At 41.8% G+C, this 26,573-nt stretch overlaps 1 protein-coding gene across 2 annotated transcripts in view; it reads right to left on the bottom strand.

Annotated features, from left to right (window-relative positions):
- LOC126337228 (uncharacterized) overlaps nt 1-26,573 on the bottom strand; it is a 204,113-nt gene that overhangs the window by 132,681 nt on the left and 44,859 nt on the right. For both annotated transcript variants that reach the window (XM_050001449.1, XM_050001450.1), the window contains 2 exons: nt 24,593-25,151; nt 8,733-8,966 (listed from right to left, as the gene is read on the bottom strand). In XM_050001449.1, coding sequence (XP_049857406.1) covers nt 8,733-8,966; nt 24,593-25,151 — 793 coding nt within the window. The remainder of the gene's footprint in view (nt 1-8,732; nt 8,967-24,592; nt 25,152-26,573) is intronic.

The raw sequence follows: 26,573 nt of genomic DNA, 5'->3' as shown, positions 1-26,573 counted from the left end.
TTCTATTAGACTTTTCATCATAATAGTGGAAAATTAAGTTTGAAAAAAAAAGTACAAAAAGGTAGATTTCATAGCACCAGAACAATTCTTAGCAAAGCAAGTAGTAGTGTCCATATTCCTAGACTGAGAAAGTCAAGACGGAACAAATGTAAATAAAACATTCCTGAATGAATCTAAACTTTTGACACCTCTGAAAAGGAAGACATATGATGAAAATTATTATGAAACCAAACAATGGAAAATCCAAGATGGAATGTAACTCTTTGAAAGCCAGCAAACATCTTCCTTCAGCTGGAAACCATTCATTCATCTGTCTTCATGTCCTGCCGACCTCCATTTAATTATCATGAATCTCATGAGTATTTCTCCCACTACTGTCTGCTGCCTGATCTGTTGGTTTGTTTTTGTATCCTTTATAAAAATTTTATGAAAAGGAAAGTTGCTACTCACCATACAGCGAAGATGCTGAGTCACAGATAGGCACAACAAAAAGATTGTCACAAACAAAGCTTGCGGCCAGTAAGGACTTCTTCAAAAACTGACAACAGACACACACAGAAATACTCATGCAAACGTAATTCACACACACATGACTGCACTTTCAGCAAACTGAAACCACAATGCGATCAGCACCAATGCATGATGGGAGTAGCGGCTGGGTGGGGGTAAGGAGGAGGCTGGGGTGGGTAGTAGGAGGGATAGAAGAGTAGGGATGGTGGACAGTGAAATGCTGCAGATTAGACAGTGTGTAGGGGAGAGGGGGGTTAGTGGAAAAGGAGAGAAGTTAGAAGATTAGGTGCGATGGGTATTGGGGGCTGTATAGTGCTGAAAAGGGAACAGGGAAGGGGCTGGGTTGGTGAGGACAGTGACTAACGAAAGTTGAGACCAGGAGGGTTACAGGATTGTAGGATGTCTTGCAGGGAAAGTTCTCATGGTCATCACATCCACAGTGATGAGCAGTCCCTCTCAAAACATACGGAGTGTCTCACTGAAGCCTTCACAGACCGTAATTATCCCCCCAACCTTGTACAGAAACAAATCTCCCATACCTTATCTTTCCAGTCTCCCGCCACCTCCCAGTGTCGCACTGTCTGTCCACAGAGGAGCATTCCTCTCATAACTCAGTACTAGCCAGGACTGGAACAATAGAATTACATTCTCCGTTATGGTTTCAACTAACTCTCGTCATGCTCTGACATGAGAAATGTCCTGCCCACTGTCCTTCCTACCACCACTCCCACAGTGGTACTCCACCGTCCATCGAACCTGCACAATATACTCGTCCATCCGTACACAAACCCTGCTCCCAACCCCTTACCTCATAGCTCATACCCCTGTAACAGACCTAGATGCAAGACCTGTACCATAAATCCTCCCACCATCACCTACTCCAGTCCGGTCACAAGCGCCATCTATCCCATTAAAGGCTGGGCTACCTGTGAAACCAGTCATGTGATCTACAAGCTAAGCTGCAACCACTGTACTGCATTCTATGTGGGCACAACAACCGAGAAACTGCCTGTCCGCATGAATGGCCACTGTCAAACTGTGGCCAAGAAACAAGTGGACCACCTTGTTGCTGAGAATGCTGCCAAACATGACAACCTTCATTTCAATGACTCGTTCACAGACTGTGCCATATGGATCCTTCCCACCAACACAAGCTTTTCTGAAATGTGCAGGAGGGAACTTTCCCTGCAAGACATCCTACAATCCCGTAACCCTCCTGGCCTCAACTTTCATTAGTCACTGTCCTCATCAACCCAACCCCTTCCATGTTCCCTTTTCAGCACGATACAGCCCTCAATACCCAACCCCTTCCATGTTCCCTTTTCAGCACGATACAGCCCTCAATACCCTTTGCACCCAATCTTCTAACTTCTCTCCTTTTCTGCTAACCCCCCTCTCCCCTGCCCAACGTCTAATCTGCAGCACTTCACTGTCCACTATCACTACCCTACTATCCCTCCTCCTCCCCACTCCAGCCTCATCCTTACCCCCACCCAGTCGCTACTCCCATCATGCATTGGTGTTGCTCGCAGTGTGGTTACAATTTGCTGAAAGTGCAGTTGTGTGTGTGTGTGTGAAATGCATTTGCTTCAGTGTTTCTGTGTGTGTCTGTCGTCAATTTCTGAAGTAGTCCTTACTGGCCAGAAGATTTATTTATTACAGTCTTTTTGTTGTGCCTACTTGCGACTCAGCATCTTTGCTATATGGTGAGTAGCAAATTCCCTTTTCATAAAATTACACTACTGGCCATTAAAATTGCTACACCACGAAGATGACGTGCTACAGATGCAAAATTTAAGCGACAGAGAGAAGATGCTGTAATATGCAAATGATTAGCTCTTCAGAACATTCATACAAGGTTGGCACCAGTGGCGACACCTACAACGTGCTGACATGAGAAAAGTTTCCAACCAATTTATCATACACAAACAGCAGTTCACCGGCGTTGCCTGGTGAAATGTTGTTGTGATGCCTCGTGTAAGGAGGAGAAATGCATACCATCACGTTTTGGACTTTGATAAAGGTAGGATTGTAGCCTAATGCGATTGCGGTTCATCGTATCACGACATTGCTGCTCGCGTTGGTCGAGATCCAATGACTGGTAGCAGAATATGGAATCGGTGTGTAATATGGAATGCCATACTGGATCCCAATGGCCTCATATCACTACCTGCCGAGATGACAGGCATCTTATGCGCATGGCTGGAACTGATCGTGCAGCCACGTCTCGATCCTTGAGTCAACAGATAGGGACGTTTGCCAGACAACAACCATCCAAGCGAACAGTTCGACGACGTACGCAGCAGCATGGACTATCAGCTCAGAGACCATGGCTGCAGTTACCCTTGACACTGCATCACAAACAGGAGCCCCTGTGATAGTGTACTCAACGACAAACCTGGGTGCACGATTGGCAAAACGTCATTTTTTCGGATGAATCCAGGTTCTGTTTACAGCATCATGATGGTCGCATCCGTGTTTGGCGACATCACATTGGAAGTGTGTATTCGTCATCACCATACTGGCGTATCACCCGGCATGGTGGTTTGGGGTGCCATTGGTTACACATCTTGGCCACCTCTTGCTTGCATTGACAGCACTTTGAACAGTTGGACATTACATTTCAGATGTGTTACGACCGTGGCTCTACCCTTCATTCAATCCCTGCGAAACCCTACATTTCAGCAGGAAGTAAAATCACGACCACATGTTGCAGGTCCTGTAGAGACCTTTCTGGATACAGAAAATGTTCGACTGCTGCCCTGGTCTGCACATTCTCGATATCTGTCACCAATTGAAAACATCTGGTCAAAGGTGGCCAAGCAACTGGCTTGTCACAATACACCAGTCACTACTCTTGATGAACTGTGGCATCGTGTTGAAGTTGCATGGACAGCTGTACCTGTACATGCCATCCAAGCTCTGTTTTGACTCAATGCCCAGGCGTATCAAGGCCATTATTACAGCCAGAGGTGGTTGTTCTGGGTACTGATTTTTCAGGATCTATGCACCCAAATTGCGTGAAAATGTAATCACATGTCAGTTCTAGTATAATATACACTCCTGGAAATGGAAAAAAGAACACATTGACACCGGTGTGTCAGACCCACCATACTTGCTCCGGACACTGCGAGAGGGCTGTACAAGCAATGATCACACGCACGGCACAGCGGACACACCAGGAACCGCGGTGTTGGCCGTCGAATGGCGGTAGCTGCGCAGCATTTGTGCACCGCCGCCGTCAGTGTCAGCCAGTTTGCCGTGGCATACGGAGCTCCATCGCAGTCTTTAACACTGGTAGCATGCCGCGACAGTGTGGACGTGAACCATATGTGCAGTTGACGGACTTTGAGCGAGGGCGTATAGTGGGCATGCGGGAGGCCGGGTGGACGTAACGCCGAATTGCTCAACACGTGGGGCGTGAGGTCTCCACAGTACATCGATGTTGTCGCCAGTGGTCGGCGGAAGGTGCACATGCCCGTCGACCTAGGACCGGACCGCAGCGACGCACGGATGCACGCCAAGACCGTAGGATCCTACGCAGTGCCGTAGGGGACCACACCGCCACTTCCCAGCAAATTAGGGACACTGTTGCTCCTGGGGTATCGGCGAGGACCATTCGCAACCGTCTCCATGAAGCTGGGCTACGGTCCCGCACACCGTTAGGCCGTCTTCCGCTCACGCCCCAACATCGTGCAGCCCGCCTCCAGTGGTGTCGCAACAGGCGTGAATGGAGGGACAAATGGAGACGTGTCGTCTTCAGCGATGAGAGTCGCTTCTGCCTTGGTGCCAATGATGGTCGTATGCGTGTTTGGCACCGTGCAGGTGACCGCCACAATCAGGACTGCATACGACCGAGGCACACAGGGCCAACACCCGGCATCATGGTGTGGGGAGCGATCTCCTACACTGGCCGTACACCTCTGGTGATCGGCGAGGGGACACTGAATAGTGCATGGTACATCCAAACCGTCATCAAACCCATCGTTCTACCATTCCTAGACCGGCAAGGGAACTTGCTGTTCCAACAGGACAATGCAATTCCGCATGTATCCCGTGCCACCCAACGTGCTCTAGAAGGTGTAAGTCAACTACCCTGGCCAGCAAGATCTCCGGATCTGTCCCCCATTGAGCATGTTTGGGACTGGATGAAGCGTCGTCTCATGCGGTTTGCATGTCCAGCACGAACGCTGGTCCAACTGAGGCGCCAGGTGGAAATGGCATGGCAAGCCGTTCCACAGGACTACATCCAGCATCTCTACGATCGTCTCCATGGGAGAATAGCAGCCTGCATTGCTGCGAAAGGTGGATATACACTGTACTAGTGCCGACATTGTGCATGCTCTGTTGCCTGTGTCTATGTGCCTGTGGTTCTGTCACTGTGATCATGTGATGTATCTGACCCCAGGAATGTGTCAATAAAGTTTCCCCTTCCTGGGACAATGAATTCACGGTGTTCTTATTTCAATTTCCAGGAGTGTATTTGTCCAATGAATACCCGTTTATCATCTGCATTTCTTCTTGGTGTAGCAATTTTAATGGCCAGTAGTGTACTATGAAAGATACAAAAACAAACCAACAGATCAGGCAGCAGACAGTAGTGGGAGACATATGCTTGAGATTGACGAAAATTAAATGGAGGTCGGCAGAACATGAAGACAGATGAATGAACGGTTCCCAGCTGAAGGAAGATGTTTGCTGGCTTACAAAGAGATACAAAAATATTATGAGTTTGATCCAATGGGAGATGGGCAAACGACATAAGAAAACATGCAAAACAACATGAGTATGACTGAAGATCATAATGCAGGGAGAAGTATAGATGTGCCGAATGTCTGGAAAAGGATGATGATAATGACGGAATACTCAGAGACACAACCTATAAACAGAAAAATATACCATGTTGTTATTATAATTTGCTTTTATGGCCTCATTGGACCACTTTCGTCAGTCATTTGTTGGTCCTCTTCTTCAGTAAGCACATATTTCATTCTTTTTTAACTGCCCAGTACCCTTTCATTCGTTCTGATCTTTCCTGTCTTTCCTCATCTGTAAATACTCTTTTCATTGTGTGTAATTTGTGTTTAAATCTTATTTTCTTGTCTTTCAGTTCTTCTCTATGTAATTTCCTTGAACCATCCTACTTGTTGCTTCAGATTCCACAGTTTCTGCATAATTTTTCTTGCTAATCTGATTTCTAGTGTCCCCATTATGTGGCCAAAAAAAAAGAAATCTTCTTTTTACGTTTAGTATCTGTGATGAGCCCCAGTTCCCTGTACACTTCTTCACTCAGCACTATCTGCCATTGTCCTTCCTTCTGGTATTTTTTATTTATGCATGTTCTAGCTATTCTTCTCTCTACTTTTAGTGTTTTGTCAACTCTGTTTCTCTGAGTGACTTTAAAAACAGTCTCGCTTGCGTATGTTACTGCTGGCTGAAGCACCGCCTTGTAATGTTTTAATTTTGTTTGAACTGATAGACATTTCTTATTGTATTTAGACCATGTTAGTTTTTGAGCTTTTGTCGTTTTATTGCTTCTTTCTTACCAAGCAGGTTTTTGATCCAAGTTTTGTGTTATAATCTCACCAAAATATTTAGATTGCTTCATTATTTTAATTTTTCTGTTGTCTACTGTTACGTGTTCTACTACTAACGGGTCTGTTGTCATTATCTAGGTCTTTTTGAAAGATATCTAGAGTCCTACTTTTTGCTCTACATTTTGCAGGCTCATTATTTGATTTCTAGCTTCTTGTACATTATTAGCTAGTAATGCCAAGTCATCTGCGAATACTAAACAATTTAGGTTTATATCATATAGATTTATATCATAAATGTTTCTATCATATTTCTTAGTTCCAACTGTTATGTTTTTAGGATTTTCTTTGTACCATTCTCTCATCAAGTATTCAAGAGCACAGTTGAAGAGCAGTGGTGATAGACCATCTCCTCGTCTTACTCTTTTTTTTTAATTGTAAATGGCTCAGATAGTTCTCCTCAATATTTTACTTTGGACTTGGTGTTTGTAAGGGTTAATTTTATCATTCTTATTAATTTGGGATGATGAGAAAAATTTTTTAATATGTCCAGCATAGAAGATCTGTGGATGCAATAATAAGCTTTTTTGAAGTCTACAAAAGTTATGACTAGTTGCTTCTGTCTCCTTTTGTAGGCATCCATTATTAATTTTATGTGATGATCTGTTCTGGACAGCTTCTCCAGGGTGTAAATCCTCCTTGATATTCTCCTAGCTCCTTTTCAAGTTGATCTTTACAGCACTTGTAGGGAATGTTTTTTGAGTCATGTTTCTTTGTTTTGTGAGTTCCAAGTAACATTCTTCTGTTTTTGACTCTAATACCTTAACTAGACGTGGTGTCTATCTTCCACTGTTTTATCACATTTGTCATTCCACCACTGGTGGTTTTTTTTCCTAGGATTTATTGGGGCTACTTGTTCAGCAATTTGTTTCAATTGAGGAATTATTTCATCCAGATCATCTGCTATTTTTATATTCCTAGTTTGTTATTCATATTCCTTGTTATTTATCAATTTATGAGGGCCATAAGTTCTCTTTCTTTTTGGGTGGTATTTTGTCTTTCTCAGTGGGGTGAGCTTAATTTTTATTTTTATCAAGTAATGATCTGTTATGGTGTCAGTTCCTCTCAGGACTTTCACATTGTAGATTTTCTTGTGGTAGTTCTTATCCATGCAGACATGGTCCATGCAGATATGAGTCTCCTTTTGTGCAGTCTGGGTGTTTCCACGTTTTAAGTTTATTTGGGCTTCTCATGAAGTATGTTGATTTTGAGATCATGTCATGGTTTCTACAGAATTTCACCAGTCTCATACCATTCTGGTTCGTTCTTCGTTGTGGTGGCCATTTCCCTATTACATCTCTGTACCTCTTTTCCCTTCCTAATTGGGCATTAAAGTCCCCAATTATAATTTTGGTGTGTTTTTGTTGATGTTTATTGCTGTCTGATCCAAAAGCTCCCAAAATCCATCCACATCTTCTCTGTGGTCTTTTCTATTGTTTTTGTCATTAGTTGGGGCATCTTGTGTATGTTCTATTTGCTGCTTTTATAGTTAATGTTCAGAACCCAGGAGATTGTGCTTTGAATTCTATTATGGAATCTATCACTTTGAGGTTGGCCATGAATCCTGTTCCAAATTGCAGGCATTGCTTCATTGCTCTTTCCATTGGTATTCCCTTGTAAATTCTATATCCTTGTGATTCCACTGGTTCTTGATCCGTGTTTCTCATTTTTTGAAGTCCAGTTATCAGAATCCCTTGCCGATCCATTTTGTCTGTCAAAATTTTGAGTTTACCTGGTTTAATGAGAGAATTTATATTGTGTGTCGCTATGTTACTTATCTGTCCCGTCTTGAGTCTACGTTTCGGTCTACTGTCAGTCTTGGGTAATTTCAGATGCTCCGACTCATCTAAGTTATCTTTTAAATGACTGCCCACCACATCCGAATGCAGTCTTTCCTGGTTGTTGCAAAGCGGTGGTATTTTCCTTAAAAGATTTCCTTCCACGGTCGACTCTCAAAAGGGGTTAAACCTTTTGTGGAGCAAGCTCCGAGTTACAACTACGGTTGTAAACAGTAGAGAGGCCCAGTTGTTCGCAGTTGAAGGATACACATTTCCTCTACACCCTATAAATGCTATGGTCTTCCGCCAATACTCAGGTGGCTGACTGCAGTTGCTTCCCACTGGGCGATGGGATCGCCACAACCCTACGCCATAAATATACCATGTATTGTAATGTTTTTGACAATGATTCAAAGAACAATTCTTAACACTAAAATGTCAAGCAGCATGCCACTGAATCCAAAGAAATTCTAATGATGAAGTGTCAAATGGTGCATCTGTAACACGGACTAGGTGCACTAGTTAAAACAATTCTTGAGTGCAAATTGAAGTTTTGCAACAGCAAATGACTCCAGCGAAGATTCAAATGAGGTAAATTTAGCGAAAAAACACAGTGAATCTCTCTCTCTCTCTCTCTCTCTCTCTCTCTCTCTCTCTCTCCCTCTCTCTCTCCCTCCCTCCCTCCCTCTGTGTGTGTGTGTGTGTGTGTGTGTGTGTGTGTGTGTGTGTGTGTGTGTGTGTGTGTGTTGAGAGAAAGATCAGCTAAGAAATTGTCTGTTAAAGGCCATCCAACATACATGGTATTTCATTTATAAGACTCATTTTAGCCAGTGATGTTGGAGATACAAACCATCTCAGGTGGAGGAGCATTAACAAACACCACATCATCTTCTTCTACTGTGGCAGGAGTCTTCTGCGAAGACAATGCAATACGACGCCAGTCTGCAGGGGATAGCCGGATCTCTGGCTCTGGTGGCGCTGCTGGAAGCATGGGTCCAATGCCTTCACTGCGGCCCTCCTCTTGTGCCACTACCTTGGCAATGCCTGCTGCGCTAGCTGCTTCATCAAGCAGTGTCTCTAGCACCTATGTGGCAGAATTGAAGCCAATTATTTGGAGATCACAATTACATTATGTGTAAGGATTTACAACTTCAATTACTGCATTAACATATTCTCAAAAAACTAATAAATGATAACATGAGCAATTTAAATTTCTTTATTGACATGATGTCATTGTCTTTCTTAGCAAGCTGAATTACAATAAAGATCTCCGGTCGAGTGAGTTCGTCAAAATAGTGTGGCTTTTCTGTGAGTGTCACTCCCATATTCTTCTGGCACAGTAACAAGATGGTCTCTCAGTTGGTTTATGTAGGTGCTACAGCTACAAATTAAGTTCTACTCAGGATCCAATACTGGCTACAAAACACTGTGAGTACTCCCCGCCAAGAGCCAACCAAAAGGCATGCGAGGTGCAGCCTGACTCTCTGTGCCAGAAGTTGAATGCAGTTCCATTCCCACCTGCCCTTGGACAAGGGGAAGTGTTGGCTCACACCTGGCAACAGCTGTATATGGATAATCAAAACATTGCCATGACATTTTGCCACTTTGATGAACTCACTCACCTGGAAATTCAAATGCCTTTTATTAGTTCTTTATTGAAGAACTTGTATTCTCCTTCAAAGCAGATAGACACAGAAAAACACACTTTGATACATTACCTAGTACTGTGGCCTCACTGAAGCTAAATTTTTGAACTGGGTGGAGCAGGGGAGACAATAAGGAAACAAGAGGCAAGGGAGAGATACAGGTAAAGTGCACATAAGGACCAAATGTTAGGAGAGGGATGACAAGTAAAGGAAGAGCATATTAATACTGAACCATGAGGCTCCCCCTGGTGAACATGTGGCCTTTAGTCAGGGGTTTAGAGTCAGAACAACGTACCTACAAAACTGATTTGAGATGAAGGCAAAAGAAATTTTCCAACACTAGAAATGCTATTACTACACCACCAAATTCATATTGCTGATAAATGTGATATCTCATAGTTCTTAGTGTGTGTTTACATTCATTCAATAATTCCCAGTTTTAATGTTAAGACAGTGGTGAAGCAGATAAGTCAAAATGGCAAATTTTGTTGATACATCACTATGACTCTAAACCCCCGTAGTGTGTTGCACACTATCATATATGAGGCTGGGGTTGGAGTGAATGACACAATAGAACAGAACATGAGATCACTGAGAAAATAGTGGGGATTAGGACTGACATACAATATGTGATCAAATGTATCCAGACACCCCCAAAAACATACATTTTTCATATTAGGTGCATTGTGCTGCCACCTACCACCAAATACTCCATCTCAGCTACCTCAGTAATCATTAGACACTGTGAGAGAGCAGAATGGGGTGCTCCGCAGAATTCACGTACTTTAAACATGGTAAAGTGATTGGGTGTCACCTGTGTCATATGTCCGTACACAAGACTTCCACTCTCTTAAACCTTCCCTAGGTCCACTGTTTACGATGTGATAGTGAAATGGAAATGCGAAGGGACATGTACAGCACAAAAGCATACAGACTGACCTCGTCTCCTAACTGACAGAGACCACCGGCAGTTGAAGATGGTCGTAGTGTGTAATAGGCAGACATATATCCAGACCTTCACGCAGGGATTCCAAACTGAATCAGGATCCACTCCAAGTATTATGACAGTTGGTGGGAGGTGAGAAAACTTGAATTTCATGGTCGAGTGGCATCTCATAAGCCACACATCGCACTGCTAAGAAGCATAAACATTGAATGATTGAACAGTGGAAAAACGTTGTGTGGAGTGATGAATCACAGTACACAGTGTGGCGATCTGATGGCAGGGTGTGAGTATGTCGAATGCACAGTGAATGTCATCTGCCAGCGTGTGTAGTGCCAACAGTAAAATTCGGAGGTGGTGGTGTTATGGTGTGGTTGTGTTTTTCATGGAGGGGGCTTGCAACCCCTTGTTGTTTTGCGTGGCACTATCACAGTACAGGCCTAGATTGATGTTTTAAGCACCTTCTTGCTTCCCACTGTTGAAGAGAAATTCGGGTATGGTGATTGCATCTTTCAACATGATCGAACACCTGTTCATAATGCACAGCCCGTGGCTGAGTGGTTACACAACAATAACATCCCTGTAATGGACTGGTGTACACATAGTCCTGACCTGAATCCTATAGAACAACTTTGGGATGTTTTGGAATGCTGACCTCGTGCCAGGCCTAACTGACCAACATAGGTACCTCTCCTCAGCACTCCGTGAAGAATGGGTTGCCATTCCCCAAGAAACCTTCCAGCACCTGATTGAATATGTGCCTGCGAGTGTGGAAGCTGTCATCAAGACTAAGGGTGGGCCAACATCATGGAGGACCCCACAAACTTATAAGTTATTTTCTGCCAGGTGTCCAGATACTTTGGATCACATAGTTTATCTACAGATCTACTAAATACTAAACTAGTGACAGGGAGACAGGGAAAAGTGAAATTTAAGAAGTTGATTTTGTAGGAGAGAGGTGTGAGTTACTAGATATGTATAACACATGTACAGAGTCCAATGGAAATCATGATCAAAATAACAAAAATAAGTGCCCATTTCTTTCCAATATTTGTGATGTGTGAAATATGTCAAAAAGGAAAGGACTGCCACTTTACATTAGTTATTGGTGATTTTAACACTAAACCAGGAACACACAAACAAGGTGAAATGGTAGCTGGATCAACAAGAGAAATAAGAGAAGACATTGATTAGTCCAATTTGCAGAATTTACTAAAATGCCTTTTATGAACATATTTTGCAAAAAAGTATCCTACATAGAAATGGACATAGAGAAGTCTCAACTTCAATGTTAAAAGAGATAAACTTATACTATTGAATTCTCCTTATATAGTTTATGGCGTCTTTGTTTTAAAAAAATTCAGCACCAGCAGTGACCAACAACTAGTAAGAGCAAGGACTGACACAAATGCATGAGAAGAAAAGTATAAATTTCTGGGAACCTAACAAAACTTAAATGAAACAAAGAAAAGCCTTTAGCAAGTTCTCTTAAGGTAAAATTTCAAGACTCACCAGAAGATCTGGCAAAAACAATTGTTTTAAGTACACAAGAAGTTGATGGCTCAAGTAAGAATAAGGATAAAACTGAGAATGGAAGTTAAAATTCAATATGTTCATAACATGAAAAAAGTGTTCTCAACTGTGTAAAACCCTGAGAAAAGAAAAAGCCGGTTGAAAGAAAAACAAAGAGGTCATTTGCAGTTTCCATCCGAAAAACAAAACAGAAATAATGATAAATAATAGCTTATTGTTGGCCAGAAGTAAACTACTGCAATAGATGGAGACAATGTAGGCTTGCCTATACCAGCGCAGATAGCCATGAGTCTTAAAAGTGGCACTTTTGGGATGGGAAATGTGCCGGCCCTGGATCAAATCTGCCCAGTGGATTAACAACGAGCATCAGTTTGTCAGCCAACCCAGAGGGGATTTTTAGGTGGTTTTCTGTATCCCACCAGGTGAATATCAAGGTGGTATCCAAAGCTCATCTCAGTTACATGTTTTGTAAACATTTAGAAAACTTCTGTTCATTTTCACACGAATAACGCTACTCGTTGATAGCTAGGTTACACATATTCCACCCCAGAGGGTAATGGGGTGGTGATAGCATGTGCATCAGGCCAATCCTTAAATTAATCATGCCAAATCCATTTAGTAATCATCCTGACCTTAGGCCAATGTGGGACAAAGGCATAAGAAAAAGAAGTAGAAAAAGAAGGAGAATGGTAGGCTTACCAATGAAGAGGAAATTTTAAATATCATTATTAATTTTTTCAGTCACCTGTATATAGGTAAAAAAAAAAAGACAGAGAGAGAGGGGGGGAGGGGGAGAGGGGGGGAGAGATGGAGGGAGAAGGCGAAGAAGAAGAAGAAGAAGAAGAAGAAGAAGAAGAAGCCGTTTACAATGGACAGTAAATGACATCAAACAATCTAAGAGGACTCAGATTGTCTCCTAAATCGTTTATATATATGAGGAACAGCAGAAGGCCTATAACATATCCTTGAATAACATCAGATATCACTCAATTACTACAAACTTTGAAACATGAATCCAGTCACACAATAGAGACGATACTCCATAGGCACGAAGTTTTATAATAAATCACTTGTAAGGAACCCTGTCAAAAGCATTCTGAACATCAAGAAATTGGAATGAATGTAAGATTCATTGCAAATAGCACTTATTATTTCGAGTGAATAAACAACTAGTTATGTTTCACAATAATTATATTTTCTTAATGATTGGTGACTGTGTGTCAATAAATCGTTTTCTTTGAGGTAATTCATAATGTTCAAATGCAGTATATGCTCCAAAATTCTATTCGAAACTGACACCAGTGACATGGGTCTGTAATTCAGCAGATTACTTCTATTTCCATTCTTAACTACTCGTGCAACCTGTGCAACTTTCCAATCTTTAGGTACACGTATTTCATCGAGTATGTGGCCATTACATCAGCATACTCTAAATGGATTCTAATTGGTATACAATATGGACAGGAACACCTACCTTTATTAATTGGTATACAATATGGACAGGAATACTTGCCTTTATTAAGTGATTTAAGCTGCTTCACCACACATAGGGGATCTACTTCTAAGTTAGTCATGCTATCAGCTGTTCCAGATTTGAATTCTGGAATATTGACTTCATCTTCTTTGGTAAAGATATTTTAGAAAATGTACTTAGTAACTCTGCTTCAGTGGCACTGTCATCAGTAATGTTACCATTGGTATTATACAGAGAATGTATTGACTGTGTCTTGCCAATGACAAGGCACCTCGAGATACTGCTGCTAATAAGGTGAGTACACTGTTTGTTTGCTACATGTTTTTAGGAACTTCCAACAGGAGCGACTTATTTTTCAGTTACCTGTGTAGTTAACATTTTATTTTTGTTATTTCCCGCATGTTTGAGTGCTTACTAGCCTTTTATTTTAATTACAGTGTAACGTACAGTACCACTGTTGTTATCAACCCTTGTATTGACCCTCATATCATACAGGCTTTTGTTTGTTTTGGTTAGAACAGCTCAGTTTCGGTTAGACCGTCAGTGACAGAGCACCTCGAGTTCCTGCTGCTAATAAGGCGAGTACACCATTCATTTGTTACATATTTTTATGAGCTTCAAGCAGGGGCAACTTCAGTAATTGATAGGAACTGTCGTTGCTGTATACAGATGCAAGCTGAGTTTATGACCCTTCGCTCTCAGCTGAAAGCAGTGTTGGTTTCCGTCACACAGTTTGGGGCTGCTGCCAAGGGACATTACTGTGGGGGTGAGGAGGGGGGGGAGGGGGCGGCTCCGATGCAGGGATGCAAGGGACATCGAGCACGTACCATGTTTCCCTTCATCGGTCCACTGCTGGGGCTGCCCCGGGTACTGTCGGCACTCAGCTTGACCCCACCCCTGAGTGGGAGATCATTCCAAAGTCTGGCAGGCAGCGAAAGCCTTTCTGAGGGGCCGATCGTAGGGCCTCCCCAGTTCAGTTTAGGGCGTTATCTGTGGCTGACAAGGTCTCTAAGCCGGATGCAGTTGTCCACACTGTTCCAGAGGAAGCTTCTTGGCCCACAAAGTCTAGGCATTCACAGAGGGTGGGTTTGCTGCTAGTTGGGAGCTTCGACGGTAGGCACGTAATGGGGCCCCTTAGGAACATGGCTGCCAAGGAGGGGGAGAAAGCCAGTGTGCACTTCATGTGCAAAACAGGGGCAGCCATTCCAGATGTGGAAAGGGTGATTCCGGATGCCATGAAGAGTACAGGGTGCAGCCAACTGCAGGTGGTGGCTCATGTCGGTACCAATGATGTGTCTTGTTTTGGATCCAAGGGGATTCTCTCTGGTTTTGGGCAGTTAGTGGAAATTGTAAAGATTGCCAGTGTTGCTTATGAGATTAAGGCAGAACTCACCATCTGCATTATCGTTGGTAGAACCAACTGTGGTCCTTTGGTGCAGAGCCAAGTGGAGGGGCAGAATCAGAAGCTCAGGCGGTTCTGTGACGGTGTAGGCTGCAGGTTCCTTGATTTGCATCATTGGGTGGTGGGTTTCTGGGTTCTTCTTAATAGATCAATAGTCCAATATGCACAGGGAGCAGCTACATGGGTAGCAGGAGATGTGTGGAAGGGACTGGGCAGTTTTTTAAGGTTACAAGGTCTCAGGAAACCACAGAAAAGGTGTCCATATAAGAAGGGGCAGGTAAAACAATAAAGTAGTTGCTGTATAGTAGTTGTAAACTGTCATAGCTGTGTTGGGAAAGAATCAGAGCTCCAAGCCCTAATAGAAAGCACTAAAACTCAAATAGTTGTAGGTACAAAAATCTGGATACAGCCAGAAATAAGTTCAGCTTAAAGTTTTTCAAACAATTTAACAGTGTTAAGAAAGGATAGATTAAATACAGTTGCTGGAGGAGTACTTATTGCTGTCAGAAGTAGTTTACCTTGTAGTGAAATTGAAGTAGATAGTTCCTGCGAATTAGTATGGGTAGAGGTTATACTTGACAATGGGACTAAACTATTAATTGGATCAACCAATGCATTCAACAGCTCATATTCTGCATTCATAACCTCTACCGAGGTACTTAATCAGCCATGCTTACAAAAAATTAGCCATTACATCTCTATTTGTTACTGCTGACAAACTTTTTCTTTGTCCATCGAGGTTTATGGCAGACACTAATTTCTTTTGCAGTAAACATGTCTTCAAGGCAGTGACCATATCTCCTGCATAAATAATTATCCAGAACACAGTGTGCTTTAGTTATATCAATAGCAAAACCCCATTTCATATTCACTGCTCACTGGAACACAGACCATTCTTCCGACAATATGTGAACAGAAACAGTTACTGAATGTTTTGTGAATGAAACTGATAGTACAGACAATATTTAGTTAATTTTGCGGTACTACAGTAACTATAACAATAACAAAAAGATAGCCAATGCATTATCAAGATGTGATGTCAGACTATAAGGAGGGAAAGAACCAAATTTTTTTTTTGTTATCAAATAGATTCCTCAAAATCATAAGAGAAAGATCCATAGTGGAGATCATGTGAGAATTAAAAAACAATCAACTGTTGACTACAACCAGAGCACCTTCATCATAAAAGAAAAACATAACATGGTGCCACACTACTTCTATTGGCATCGAGTCACATGCACACTATGTCACTGCCATGTATCTGTTATGCCACATGCGTTGGTGCCCTGCCTTAGGGTCATGGAAATATCATAACTCTTTATCTGCTAAAGATACAATGTGATGCTGTACTACATTTGATGGAATTGGATCCACGGAGATGGCTCGCCTATTTCCTCTTTCCAATCACTGTGTGTGTGTATGTGTGAGAGTGAGAGTGAGTGAGTGAGTGAGTGAGATAGAGAGAGAGAGAGGAGAGAGAGGGGGGGAGAGAGAGGGATGGGGAGGGAGAGAGGAGGGAGAGGGATATGGGGGGGGGGGGGGGGAGAAGTGTTTGCGTGCACAATTTCTGGTGTTGTTATAGTTGTGCATTGTTAGTATAAGTGGTAGATTAAAAAATCTGATTTACTTTTGTCTTTTTCTGGCCATATGACTTAATTCAAAACATAATTTAGTCAGAATCTATGAAGAACGGATATTCGTACACCGAAATAAAACGTGCGTTGAGGCAGCCATGCAGAAATCATAGTGCCGTACAGGCTACTGCAAAATCTAAGGTTTTCCTGCCGTTTGTTAAAAATGTAACCGAAAGAATAGGGAGGATCTTGATGAAGCGGAATATTACCCTAATTTACAAGCCCACCAGGAAGATACAGGAATACCTCAAGCCTGCCAAGAACGCTCGCAAACCATTGGAAAAAGCTGGAGTGTATAGCATCCCATGCAGCTGTGTAGATGTTTATGTGGGTACCACTAAAAGAACTGTTTCTAAACATTTGGAAGAGCACAAGAGCAATAGTAGAAGAGGACAAACGGAACAATCAGCTGTTGCGGAGCATGCTTTCCAGCCAGGGAACCACAATATTCGTTTCGAGAAGACGCAAGTACTTGCGGCCTCAAGCGGATATTAAGAAAGGCTCTACAGGGAGGCAATCGAAATCGCTAAACACCCTAATAATTTCAATCAAAAGGTGGAGGGCGTGAAATTAAACGGTACATGGATGCCGGTGTTGAAGAAGATGTGTACCATCCATCCACTGCTGGGTGATGGCAACAGCGATCGACGGCGACAGACAGTGGCTAATTGCACTGACGTTTTCAAAACACGGACGTCACGCCGCAGTGCAGAAGCGCGCAGACACGGAATTTAGCGGCAGTCAGTAGGGAGCCAGTGGGTGAGTTGGATCTTCCATTGAGCTACGGACCCCCTTGAAGATGTCTCCCGCATTCAAAGACGAAACATTGGGAATTGAAACAGAATTCATCAACCGACCACAGCATAACAGCCCGGATAATTATAATGGACATAATCTATAGTAAGTGCTTCAAGTTTGTAAAAGAGATTTCAAACCACACTTATTTTCTTCATGGATTTAAGTAATCTATGGAATTGAACCATGGACCTTGCTGTTGGTGGGGAGGCTTGTGTGTCTCTGTGATACAGATAGCCGTACCGTAGGTGCAACCACAACGGAGGGCTATCTGTTGAGAGGCCAGACAAACGTGTGGTTCCTGAAGAGGGGCAGCAGCCTTTTCAGTAGTTGCAAGGGCAACAGTCTGGATGATTGACTGATCTGGCCTTGTAACAATAACCAAAACTGCCTTGCTGTGCTGGTACTGCGAATGGCTGAAAGCAAGGGGAAACTACGGCCGTAATTTTTCCCGAGGGCATGCAGCTTTACTGTATGATTAAATGATGATGGTGTCCTCTTGGGTAAAATATTCCGGAGGTAAAATAGTCCCCCATTCGGATCTCTGGGCGGGGACTACTCAAGAGGATGTCGTTATCAGGAGAAAGAAAACTGGTGGAGCATGGAATGTCAGATCCCTTAATCGGGCAGGTAGGTTAGAAAATTTAAAAAGGAAAGTGGGTAGGTTGAAGTTAGATATAGTGGGAATCAGTGAAGTTCGGTGGCCGGAGGAACAAGACTTCTGGTCAGGTGACTACAGGGTTATAAACACAAAATCAAATAGGGGTAATGCAGGAGTAGGTTTAATAATGAATAGCAAAATAGGAATGTGGGTTAGCTACTACAAACAACATAGTGAATGCATTATTGTGGCCACGATAGATACGAAGCCCACACCTACTACAGTAGTACAAGTTTATATGCCAACTAGCTCTGCAGATGGCGAAGAAATTGAAGAAATGTATGATGATATAAAAGAAATTATTCAGATAGTGAAGGGAGATGAAAATTTAATAGTCATGGGTGACTGGAATTCGAGTGTAGGAAAAGGGAGAGAAGGAAATGTAGTAGGTGTATATGGATTGGGGCTAAGAAATGAAAGAGGAAGCCGCTTGGTAGAATTTGGCACAGAGCATAACTTAATCATAGCTAACACTTGTTTCAAGAATCATAAAAGAAGGTTGTATACGTGGAAGAATCCTGGAGGTACTAAAAGGTATCAGATAGATTATATAAAGGTAAGACAGAGATTTAGGAACCAGGTTTTAAGTTGTAGGACATTTCCAGGGGCAGATGTGGGCTCTGACCACAATCTATTGGTTATGAACCGTAGATTAAAACTGAAGAAACTGCAAAAAGGTGGGAATTTAAGGAGGTGGAACCTGGATAAACTGAAAGAATCAGAGGTTCTACAGAGTTTTAGGGAGAGCATAAGGGAACAATTGACAGGAATGGGGGAAAGAAATACTGTAGAAGAAGAATGGGTAGCTTTGAGGGATGAAGTAGTGAAGGCAGCAGAGGATCAAGTAGGTAAAAAGACGAGGGCTAGTAGAAATCCTTGGGGAACAGAAGAAATACTGAATTTAATTGATGAAAGGAGAAAATATAAAAATGCAATAAATGAAGCAGGCAAGAAGGAATACAAACGTCTCACAAATGGGATCGATAGGAAGTGCAAAATGGCTAAGCAGGGATGGCTAGAGGACAAATGTAAGGATGTAGAGGCTTATCTCACTAGGGTAAGATAGATACTGCCTACAGGAAAATTAAAGAGACCTTTAGAGAGAAGAGAACCACTTGTATGAACATCAAGAGCTCAGATGGAAATCCAGTTCTAAGCAAAGAAGAGAAAGCAGAAAGGTGGAAGGAGTATATAGAGGGTCTATACAAGGGCGGTGTACTTGAGGACAATATTATGGAAATGGAAGAGGATGTAGATGAAGATGAAATGGGAGATACAATACTGCGTGAAGAGTTTGACAGAGCACTGAAAGACCTGAGTCGAAACAAGGCCCCCGGAGTAGACAACATTCCATTGGAACTACTGACGGCCTTGGGAGAGCCAGTCCTGACAAAACTCTACCATCAGGTGAGCAAGATGTATGAAACAGGCGAAATACCCTCAGACTTCAAGAAGAATATAATAATTCCAATCCCAAAGAAAGGAGGAGTTGACAGATGTGAAAATTACCGAACTATCAGTTTAATAAGTCACAGCTGCAAAATACTAACACGAATTCTTTACAGACGAATGGATAAACTAGTAGAAGCCGACCTCGGGGAAGATCAGTTTGGATTCCATAGAAATGTTGGAACACGTGAGGCAATATTGACCTTACGACTTATCTTAGAAGAAAGATTAAGGAAAGGCAAACCTACATTTCTAGCATATGTAGACTTAGAGAAAGTTTTTTACAATGTTGATTGGAATATTCTCTTTCAAATTCTAAAGGTGGCAGGGGTAAAATACAGGGAGTGAAAGGCTATTTACAATTTGAACAGGAGCCAGATGGCAGTTATAAGAGTCGAGGGACATGAAAGGGAAGCAGTGGTTGGGAAGGAAGTGAGACAGGGTTGTAGCCTCTCACCGATGTTATTCAATCTGTATATTGAGCAAGCAGTAAAGGAAACAAAAGGAAAATTCGGAGTAGGTATTAAAATTCATGGAAAAGAAATAAAAACTTTGAGGTTCTCCGATGACATTGTAATTCTGTCAGAGACAGCAATGGACTTGGAAGAGCAGCTGAATTGAATGGAATGGACAGTGTCTTGAGAGGAGGATATAAGATGAACATCAACAAAAGCAAAACGAGGATAATGGAATGTAGTTGAATTAAGTCGGGTGATGCTGAGGGAATTAGATTAGGAAATGAGACACTTAAGGTGGTAAAGGAGTTTTGCTATTTGGGGAGTAAAATAACTGATGATGGTCGAAGTAGAGAGGATATAAAATGTAGACTGGCAATGGCAAGGAAAGCGTTTCTGAAGAAGAGAAATTTGTTCACATCGAGTATAGATTTGAGTGTCAGGAAGTCTTTTCTGAAAGTATTTGTATGGAGTGTAGCCATGTATGGAAGTGAAACATGGACAATAAATAGTTTGGACAAGTAAAGAATAGAAGCCTTCGAAATGTGGTGGTACAGAAGAATGTTGAAGATTAGATGGGTAGATCGCATAACTAATGATGAAGTATTGAATAGGATTGGGGAGAAGAGTAGTTTGTGGCACAACTTGACCAGAAGAAGGGGTCGGTTGGTAGGACATGTTCTGAGGCATCAAGGGATCACCAATTTAGTATTGGAGGGCAGCGTGGAGGGTAAAAATTGTAGAGGAAGACCAAGAGATGAATACACCAAGCAGATTCAGAAGGATGTAGGTTGCAGTAGGTACTGGGAGATGAAGAAGCTTGCACAGGATTGAGTAACATGGAGAGCTGCATCAAACCAGTCTCAGGTCTGAAGACCACAACAACAACAACATGAAATTGAAGTTATTGTAGCGATGTGTCTTTTCAAAACAACAAAAACTGCTCTTCCCATGAGTGAAAATAGCAATTGGCTATACTTATTCAAAAAGTTTACTTTCTGTAAGAGAGATCAGAGGTAAGTCTCTCTGGTGGGTAGGCCTGCCATGCAAATCAGTCACAAGAGACACATCTGGTCTTTTCACACTGCAGTACATTGTTGGAGTTGTTTGAATAGCAATACTGCCCTTTATTTCAGTGTAAATGCTACACTACTTCAAAAGTAGTGGTTAAAACTCCAAGATTCATTTTGATACCACAATGGTTTACTAACATGGAGGAGGTACTGAATTTCAGAAACACACAATCAAAATACTACTAAACATGCTACACATATAAGCTTTCAACCAAAGGCATTCTTCAGAAACAGAAAGCACACACACATTTACACAAGCACAACTCTCACACACACGGTCAATGTGTCCCTGTGGCCAGACTGCAGGCTATAATTTCATCTGATGTTAGCAGCAATCCGAAGCGGGTGGCATGGATAAAGAGACAGCCTGAGATAGGGAGGGATAGGGATAGCAGGGTAGATGTAAGGGATAGTGGTGTGCTGCCTCAGAGGGTGCAAAGACAACTTGAGGTCAGGCGTATTACGGGAACGTAGGACATGTTGCACAGAGTGTTCCCACCTGCATAATTGAAAAAAGCTAGTTCTGGTAGGAAGGATCCGGATGGTGGACGCTGTGATTCAGTCTTTAAAGTGAAGCGCAGCATGCTGGGCATCTTGTTCAGCAACAGAGTGGTCCAGCTGTTCCTTGGCCATAGTTTGGCAGAGGCCATTCAGGCTGACAGATAGCTTGTTAGTTCCATGCCCATGTAAAAAGCAGCACAGTAACTGAAGCTTAGTTTGCAGATCACATGGCTGCTTTCACAGGTAGCCCTGCCTCTGATAGTGTTGGAGATGCCTGTGATAGGACTTGGGTAGGTGTCAGTGGGAGGCGGTATGTGACGTATCTTACATCTATATCTACTGCACGGATGCAAACCATGAGAGAAGGTGTTGGGAGCAGGTGTTGGATAAAGATAGATAAGGATATTGTGTAAGTTTGTTGGGCAGTGGAATAGCACTGTGGGAATGGAAGGGAAGGGAGTATAATGGGTAGGATATTCCCCATTTCAGGGCACGATGAGAAATGGTCAAAACCCTGGCAGTGAATGGGATTCAGTTATTCAGTCATGGGTGCTATGAGAGGAGTGCTCCTTTGTGGCTGGAAAGTGGTCATGTGGTAGGTGGTAGGCAACTGGAGGCGAGGCATGTGAGATCTGTTTTGGACATGGTTGAGAAGGTAATTTTGGTCTGTGATGACCTAAGAGAGAACCTTGACATATTTGAAGAGGAACTGCTCATCACTACAGGAGCTCAGGAGCTACAATCACTGGTGGCTAAGCTGTTTGGATGGGGCTTCTTGGTGTACAATGGATGGCAGATGTCAAAGTGGAGGTATGGTGGTTGGTAGGTCTGATGTGGACACAGGTACTGATGTAGCCATCCTTGAGGTGGAGGTCAACATTGAGGATGGTAGCTTGGTGGTTAGTGGAGGTGCAGGTGAAGCTGCCCCCACCTCCCTACTATGCTGTCCCTTCCCTTGTGCCATTCCTCATACTCTCCTCCACCACACATTTCAGATTGTTGCTCAAGTCAGACGAAGCTGCAGCCTGCAGTCTGGCCGCAGGGGCCAGAGATACTGGCCATGTGTATGTGGGTTGTGAATGTGTGTGCACCTCCTGTTTCCAAAGAGTGTCTTTTTGCTGAAAGCTTAAATGTTTAGGACTCATTTTGATTGTGTCTGTCTGCAACTCAATGCCTTCTCTATGTGATGAGTATATTATAAATGGAAGTCTGACAAAAAAAGATATCTGAAAGAGAACAGCTAAAGGAAGCTAAACTCAGAACATTGCCTGTCCAAGTACCAACATTTTAGTTATGCACAATTTGAAGCAACTGTTGCCTAATGAAACACAGAAAATTATGTATTATATGGCATGCAGAAAGTTATCCAAGAAGAATATTAATAGGCAAGTGTTGCACAGAATGATGTATAATCCAAACTGCAAGAGAGTAAAATGAACTGTTAGGAAATGCATCACAGACCTCTAGTAAAATTCATTAATTAAAAACCAAGAAACAATTTCATTGCATATGCTTCACAATATTTGTTATTGTTTTATCTCAACTAAATGACTTGAGTCTGTTTAAGGTCTACAACAATGAGATATATGCCTTATATTTCTTTCTGCTGTGACTGTATCATCTAAAGTCTAAAGTCTAAAGTATACTTTTAAATCCTTCTGGAGTAAATTAATGTAATGACAAAAAAGAATGTACTAACTCACAGTGCAAAGTTAAAAATTATTTTATTTGTTTATCTTCTAAATTTGAACAGTTAACTATGATATATGTTCATGATGCTATTTATTTTCATTCAAAGAGAAAGCATTTTGGGTTTTATTTTCAGCACCAATTTCCCTGTTCTTCTCAAAATCAAATTTCCTTTTGCGGAGGTAAATTTTAATGGCATCAAAGTGGTAAATTATCTTATATTGTTTATAGTTCTCAATGCATATGATAGGCCTGTAGTTTTCTCTGCTCTTCTACCGAAAACATGATTGCTTTGGGTGACAACCACTTTTTTTCCCCTAAATTATTTTGGCCAGCACCGAGCTTCTCTCTGACTGTGTTTTGTATTTCAATTTGTAAATGTAGATGCAACATTGACAAACCCGATATACCTATGTTCGGAGTGTAACTAGTATGCACACGTCATACAGTTTTGTTTATGTGATGCAACTGGTTTGTCACAGATATTTATAACACGTAATTGTCTAATTAAGCCACTGAATCACACAGTTATTCATCAAAAAATAAGACAGTAAAACAGTGCTAATGCTACATAATCATATTCAGTTCAATATAAGGTAATCTAGATGCTTATTAGTTGTGCAAATTTTGTAAGCTAACTATTTATTTAGTTATGATGTAAATAAAATAGAAAGAAACTTCCACATGGGAAAAATATATTAAAAACAATGTGTCTGTGTACGTATTGTGTCTGTGTATGTATGGATGGATATATATGTGTGTGTGTGTGTGTGTGTGTGTGTGTGTGTGCGTGCGAGTATATACCTATCCTTTTTTCCCCCTAAGGCAAGTCTTTCCGCTCCCGGGATTGGAATGACTCCTTACCCTCTCCCTTAAAACCCACATCATTTCATCTTTCCTTTTCCTTCCCTCTTTCCTGACAAAGCAGCCGCCGGTTGCGAAAGCTCGAAATTCTGTGTGTGTGTTTGTGCGTTTTATTTATTGTGCCTATCTACCGGCGCTTTCCCGCTTGGAAAGTCTTGGAACCTTTGTTTTTAATATATTTATTTAGTTAATATCACTGTACAATGGGCTTCACATGAAATGAGTAACAAGCAATCATGTGAGATTTCAAACATCAGTACTCAGTAGTACAACAGGAAAGCATTTTCATTTCCAGTGTTTGCTCTTTTTGTTTAAAATAATCACTTGATTTTGAAAAAGCTTCCCTTTGCACTCTGTGCCAGATAATGAAAAAAAGCACACACAAATGCTTTGACTTGTTAAGCACTCCTCTCCTACCACTTCCTCATCTCAGCCTCCTCCTATAACCTTCCATTTGCAAGGTGAGATGTACAAATGAGCTTTAAAACAATTTATCGAGGAGAAATAAAGAAGAGAAAGCTACAGAAGGTGAAAGATAATACTAGCAACTCAACTGATACTAGAAAACATTACTGATATTGGGTGACAAACCTCAGTGCGCTCCTGCCCCATGCTACTTAAGCAACGTTTGAGCTTATCAGTTGTGGATTCAAGGGCCTTTCGCCTAGCCTCTTCTGATCCAGGAGGTGGATTTGGTTTTTGTCGGCTTTCAATTTTTTGTAACTGATTCCCTCCTGCTTTCTTTTCAACATTTGCTTTCGTTTGCTGCTGTTGCTGCTTTTGCTGCTGCTGTTGTTGCTGCTGCTGCTGCTGTAGTTCTTGTTGTTGCTGCTTCTTTTGTTGTTGCTTTTGTTGCGGTTGCTTTTGTTGCTGTTGCTGCTGCTGCTGCTGTTGGTTGTGGTGGTGGTGAAGGTTCTGCTGTTGCTTATTGTGCTTTTGACTTTTAGATTGCTTCTGTTGCTTTTGACGATTCAACTGTTGTTGCTTCTGTTGCTCAGTGTGTGCCTTTGGTGGCAGTTTTGAAAAATTAGCACCACCAGGCACAAATCCTGTGGCTTGGGGTACTTGTTGCCACCCCCATGATTCCTGCTGTAACCATGGCATAAGCGAATTTGGTGTCCATGTTGGCTGTTGTTCAAAGCTCATATATCTGAAGACACAACAAACAGAACACAAATGAACTACTCAGAAGTTATAGTTGAATACTGTGATAACAAGTGGTTTGACTGGGTCATTAAAAACAATAAATCATACTTCATCAGCTTAAAGAATACTCAAAAGGAAGAAAGAACACTCATACAAACAGATATGACCATAAAGATTAAATACAAACTGTTCAATTAATATGATCCTGAGAAGTCATGGGTGGAATACAAACAATGGAAGGAATCGTACAGCTGAGGCATCAAAGTGGTCGACAGGAACACACATACAAATCATTGCCTCAGATGAAAAAATATATATCAATAAAATAAAATATAATAAATAAACACCTAAACTAAAAACAGTAATTCTACCTTTAGCTGCTGTGGAAGTTTTAGAGTCCGGAGAAAAGGGGGAGGGAGGGGGGGTTGATCAGTATTCTGGATCAATTAAACATGAGTAACCTGTGTAAGGGAACCTTCATTGTCTGTGATCTCTGGTCTTTCCTGACCACTTCCTAATGAGCTTCTTTTCATTCTCTTCATTAGTCTTATTTTTTAATGCATGATCTAGTTAAGCTGAACTTGAATGTTTTACTCTTTTGTTGCTACTTGAGATACTGGAACGAGTAGACTGTGAGGGGAAAATGCAGCTCCCAAGAACATCATAGGCTTGGTTCACAATATTACATACTTTCACATCACTTTCATCTGTCCGCCTGTCTAGAAACTCTCTTGTATCTAAATGGATTATATCACTACAAATAACATCTTTCTATAATTAACAATGTGATGCACTTCATCAACAATGGACTAATTCTTTAGTTCTTTTCACTGGTGAGGTTGAAAGCCTTCTTTAGTGTCATTATGTTAACTAATAATAATCCATACCACAATTTCTTCACGAATTTCAATAACAAGGTTAGTATCCCAAGTGTAGTAAGTAGACAATTTTTCAAAACTTCATTCTCTTCACATTACAGAAGTAAACCAATATACATACACTGGGTGTTCCCTATTACAAAAGATGATCAGGAGGTCATTGGTTAGCCATTATTAGTGCCAAATTATACACCTGAACTACTATCGACACCCAAGTGTCCTACTAGCCCCCTAGAGGGTCCTTGCCTTCAGGTGTTTAGTCGCAGTGCCTTCACATTCCCTTAGCATGCAGCTGACATAGAAGTAGAGGACTTTTACAAAAAGTTCTGCCATCTCTGAAATTTAGCTATGATCATCATTCTCTGTAATGTATAACATATCACCATCACAACTAATGCTTCTTTAACAATCACAAGGTTTACAGTAATCAAGGAATGATGATGATAGCAAAAACCAGTTCTAGAACTTGAGTTTCACCAAATACAAACCCTGTTACTGCTGGCTGAGCTGCCTCAGGTGATTACAATTAGCACCACCAAAAGGACATG

This window comes from Schistocerca gregaria, chromosome 1, assembly GCF_023897955.1.
Source record: "Schistocerca gregaria isolate iqSchGreg1 chromosome 1, iqSchGreg1.2, whole genome shotgun sequence".
Taxonomy (NCBI): Eukaryota; Metazoa; Arthropoda; class Insecta; order Orthoptera; family Acrididae; genus Schistocerca; species Schistocerca gregaria.
This window is presented reverse-complemented; position numbering and strand designations above follow the sequence as displayed.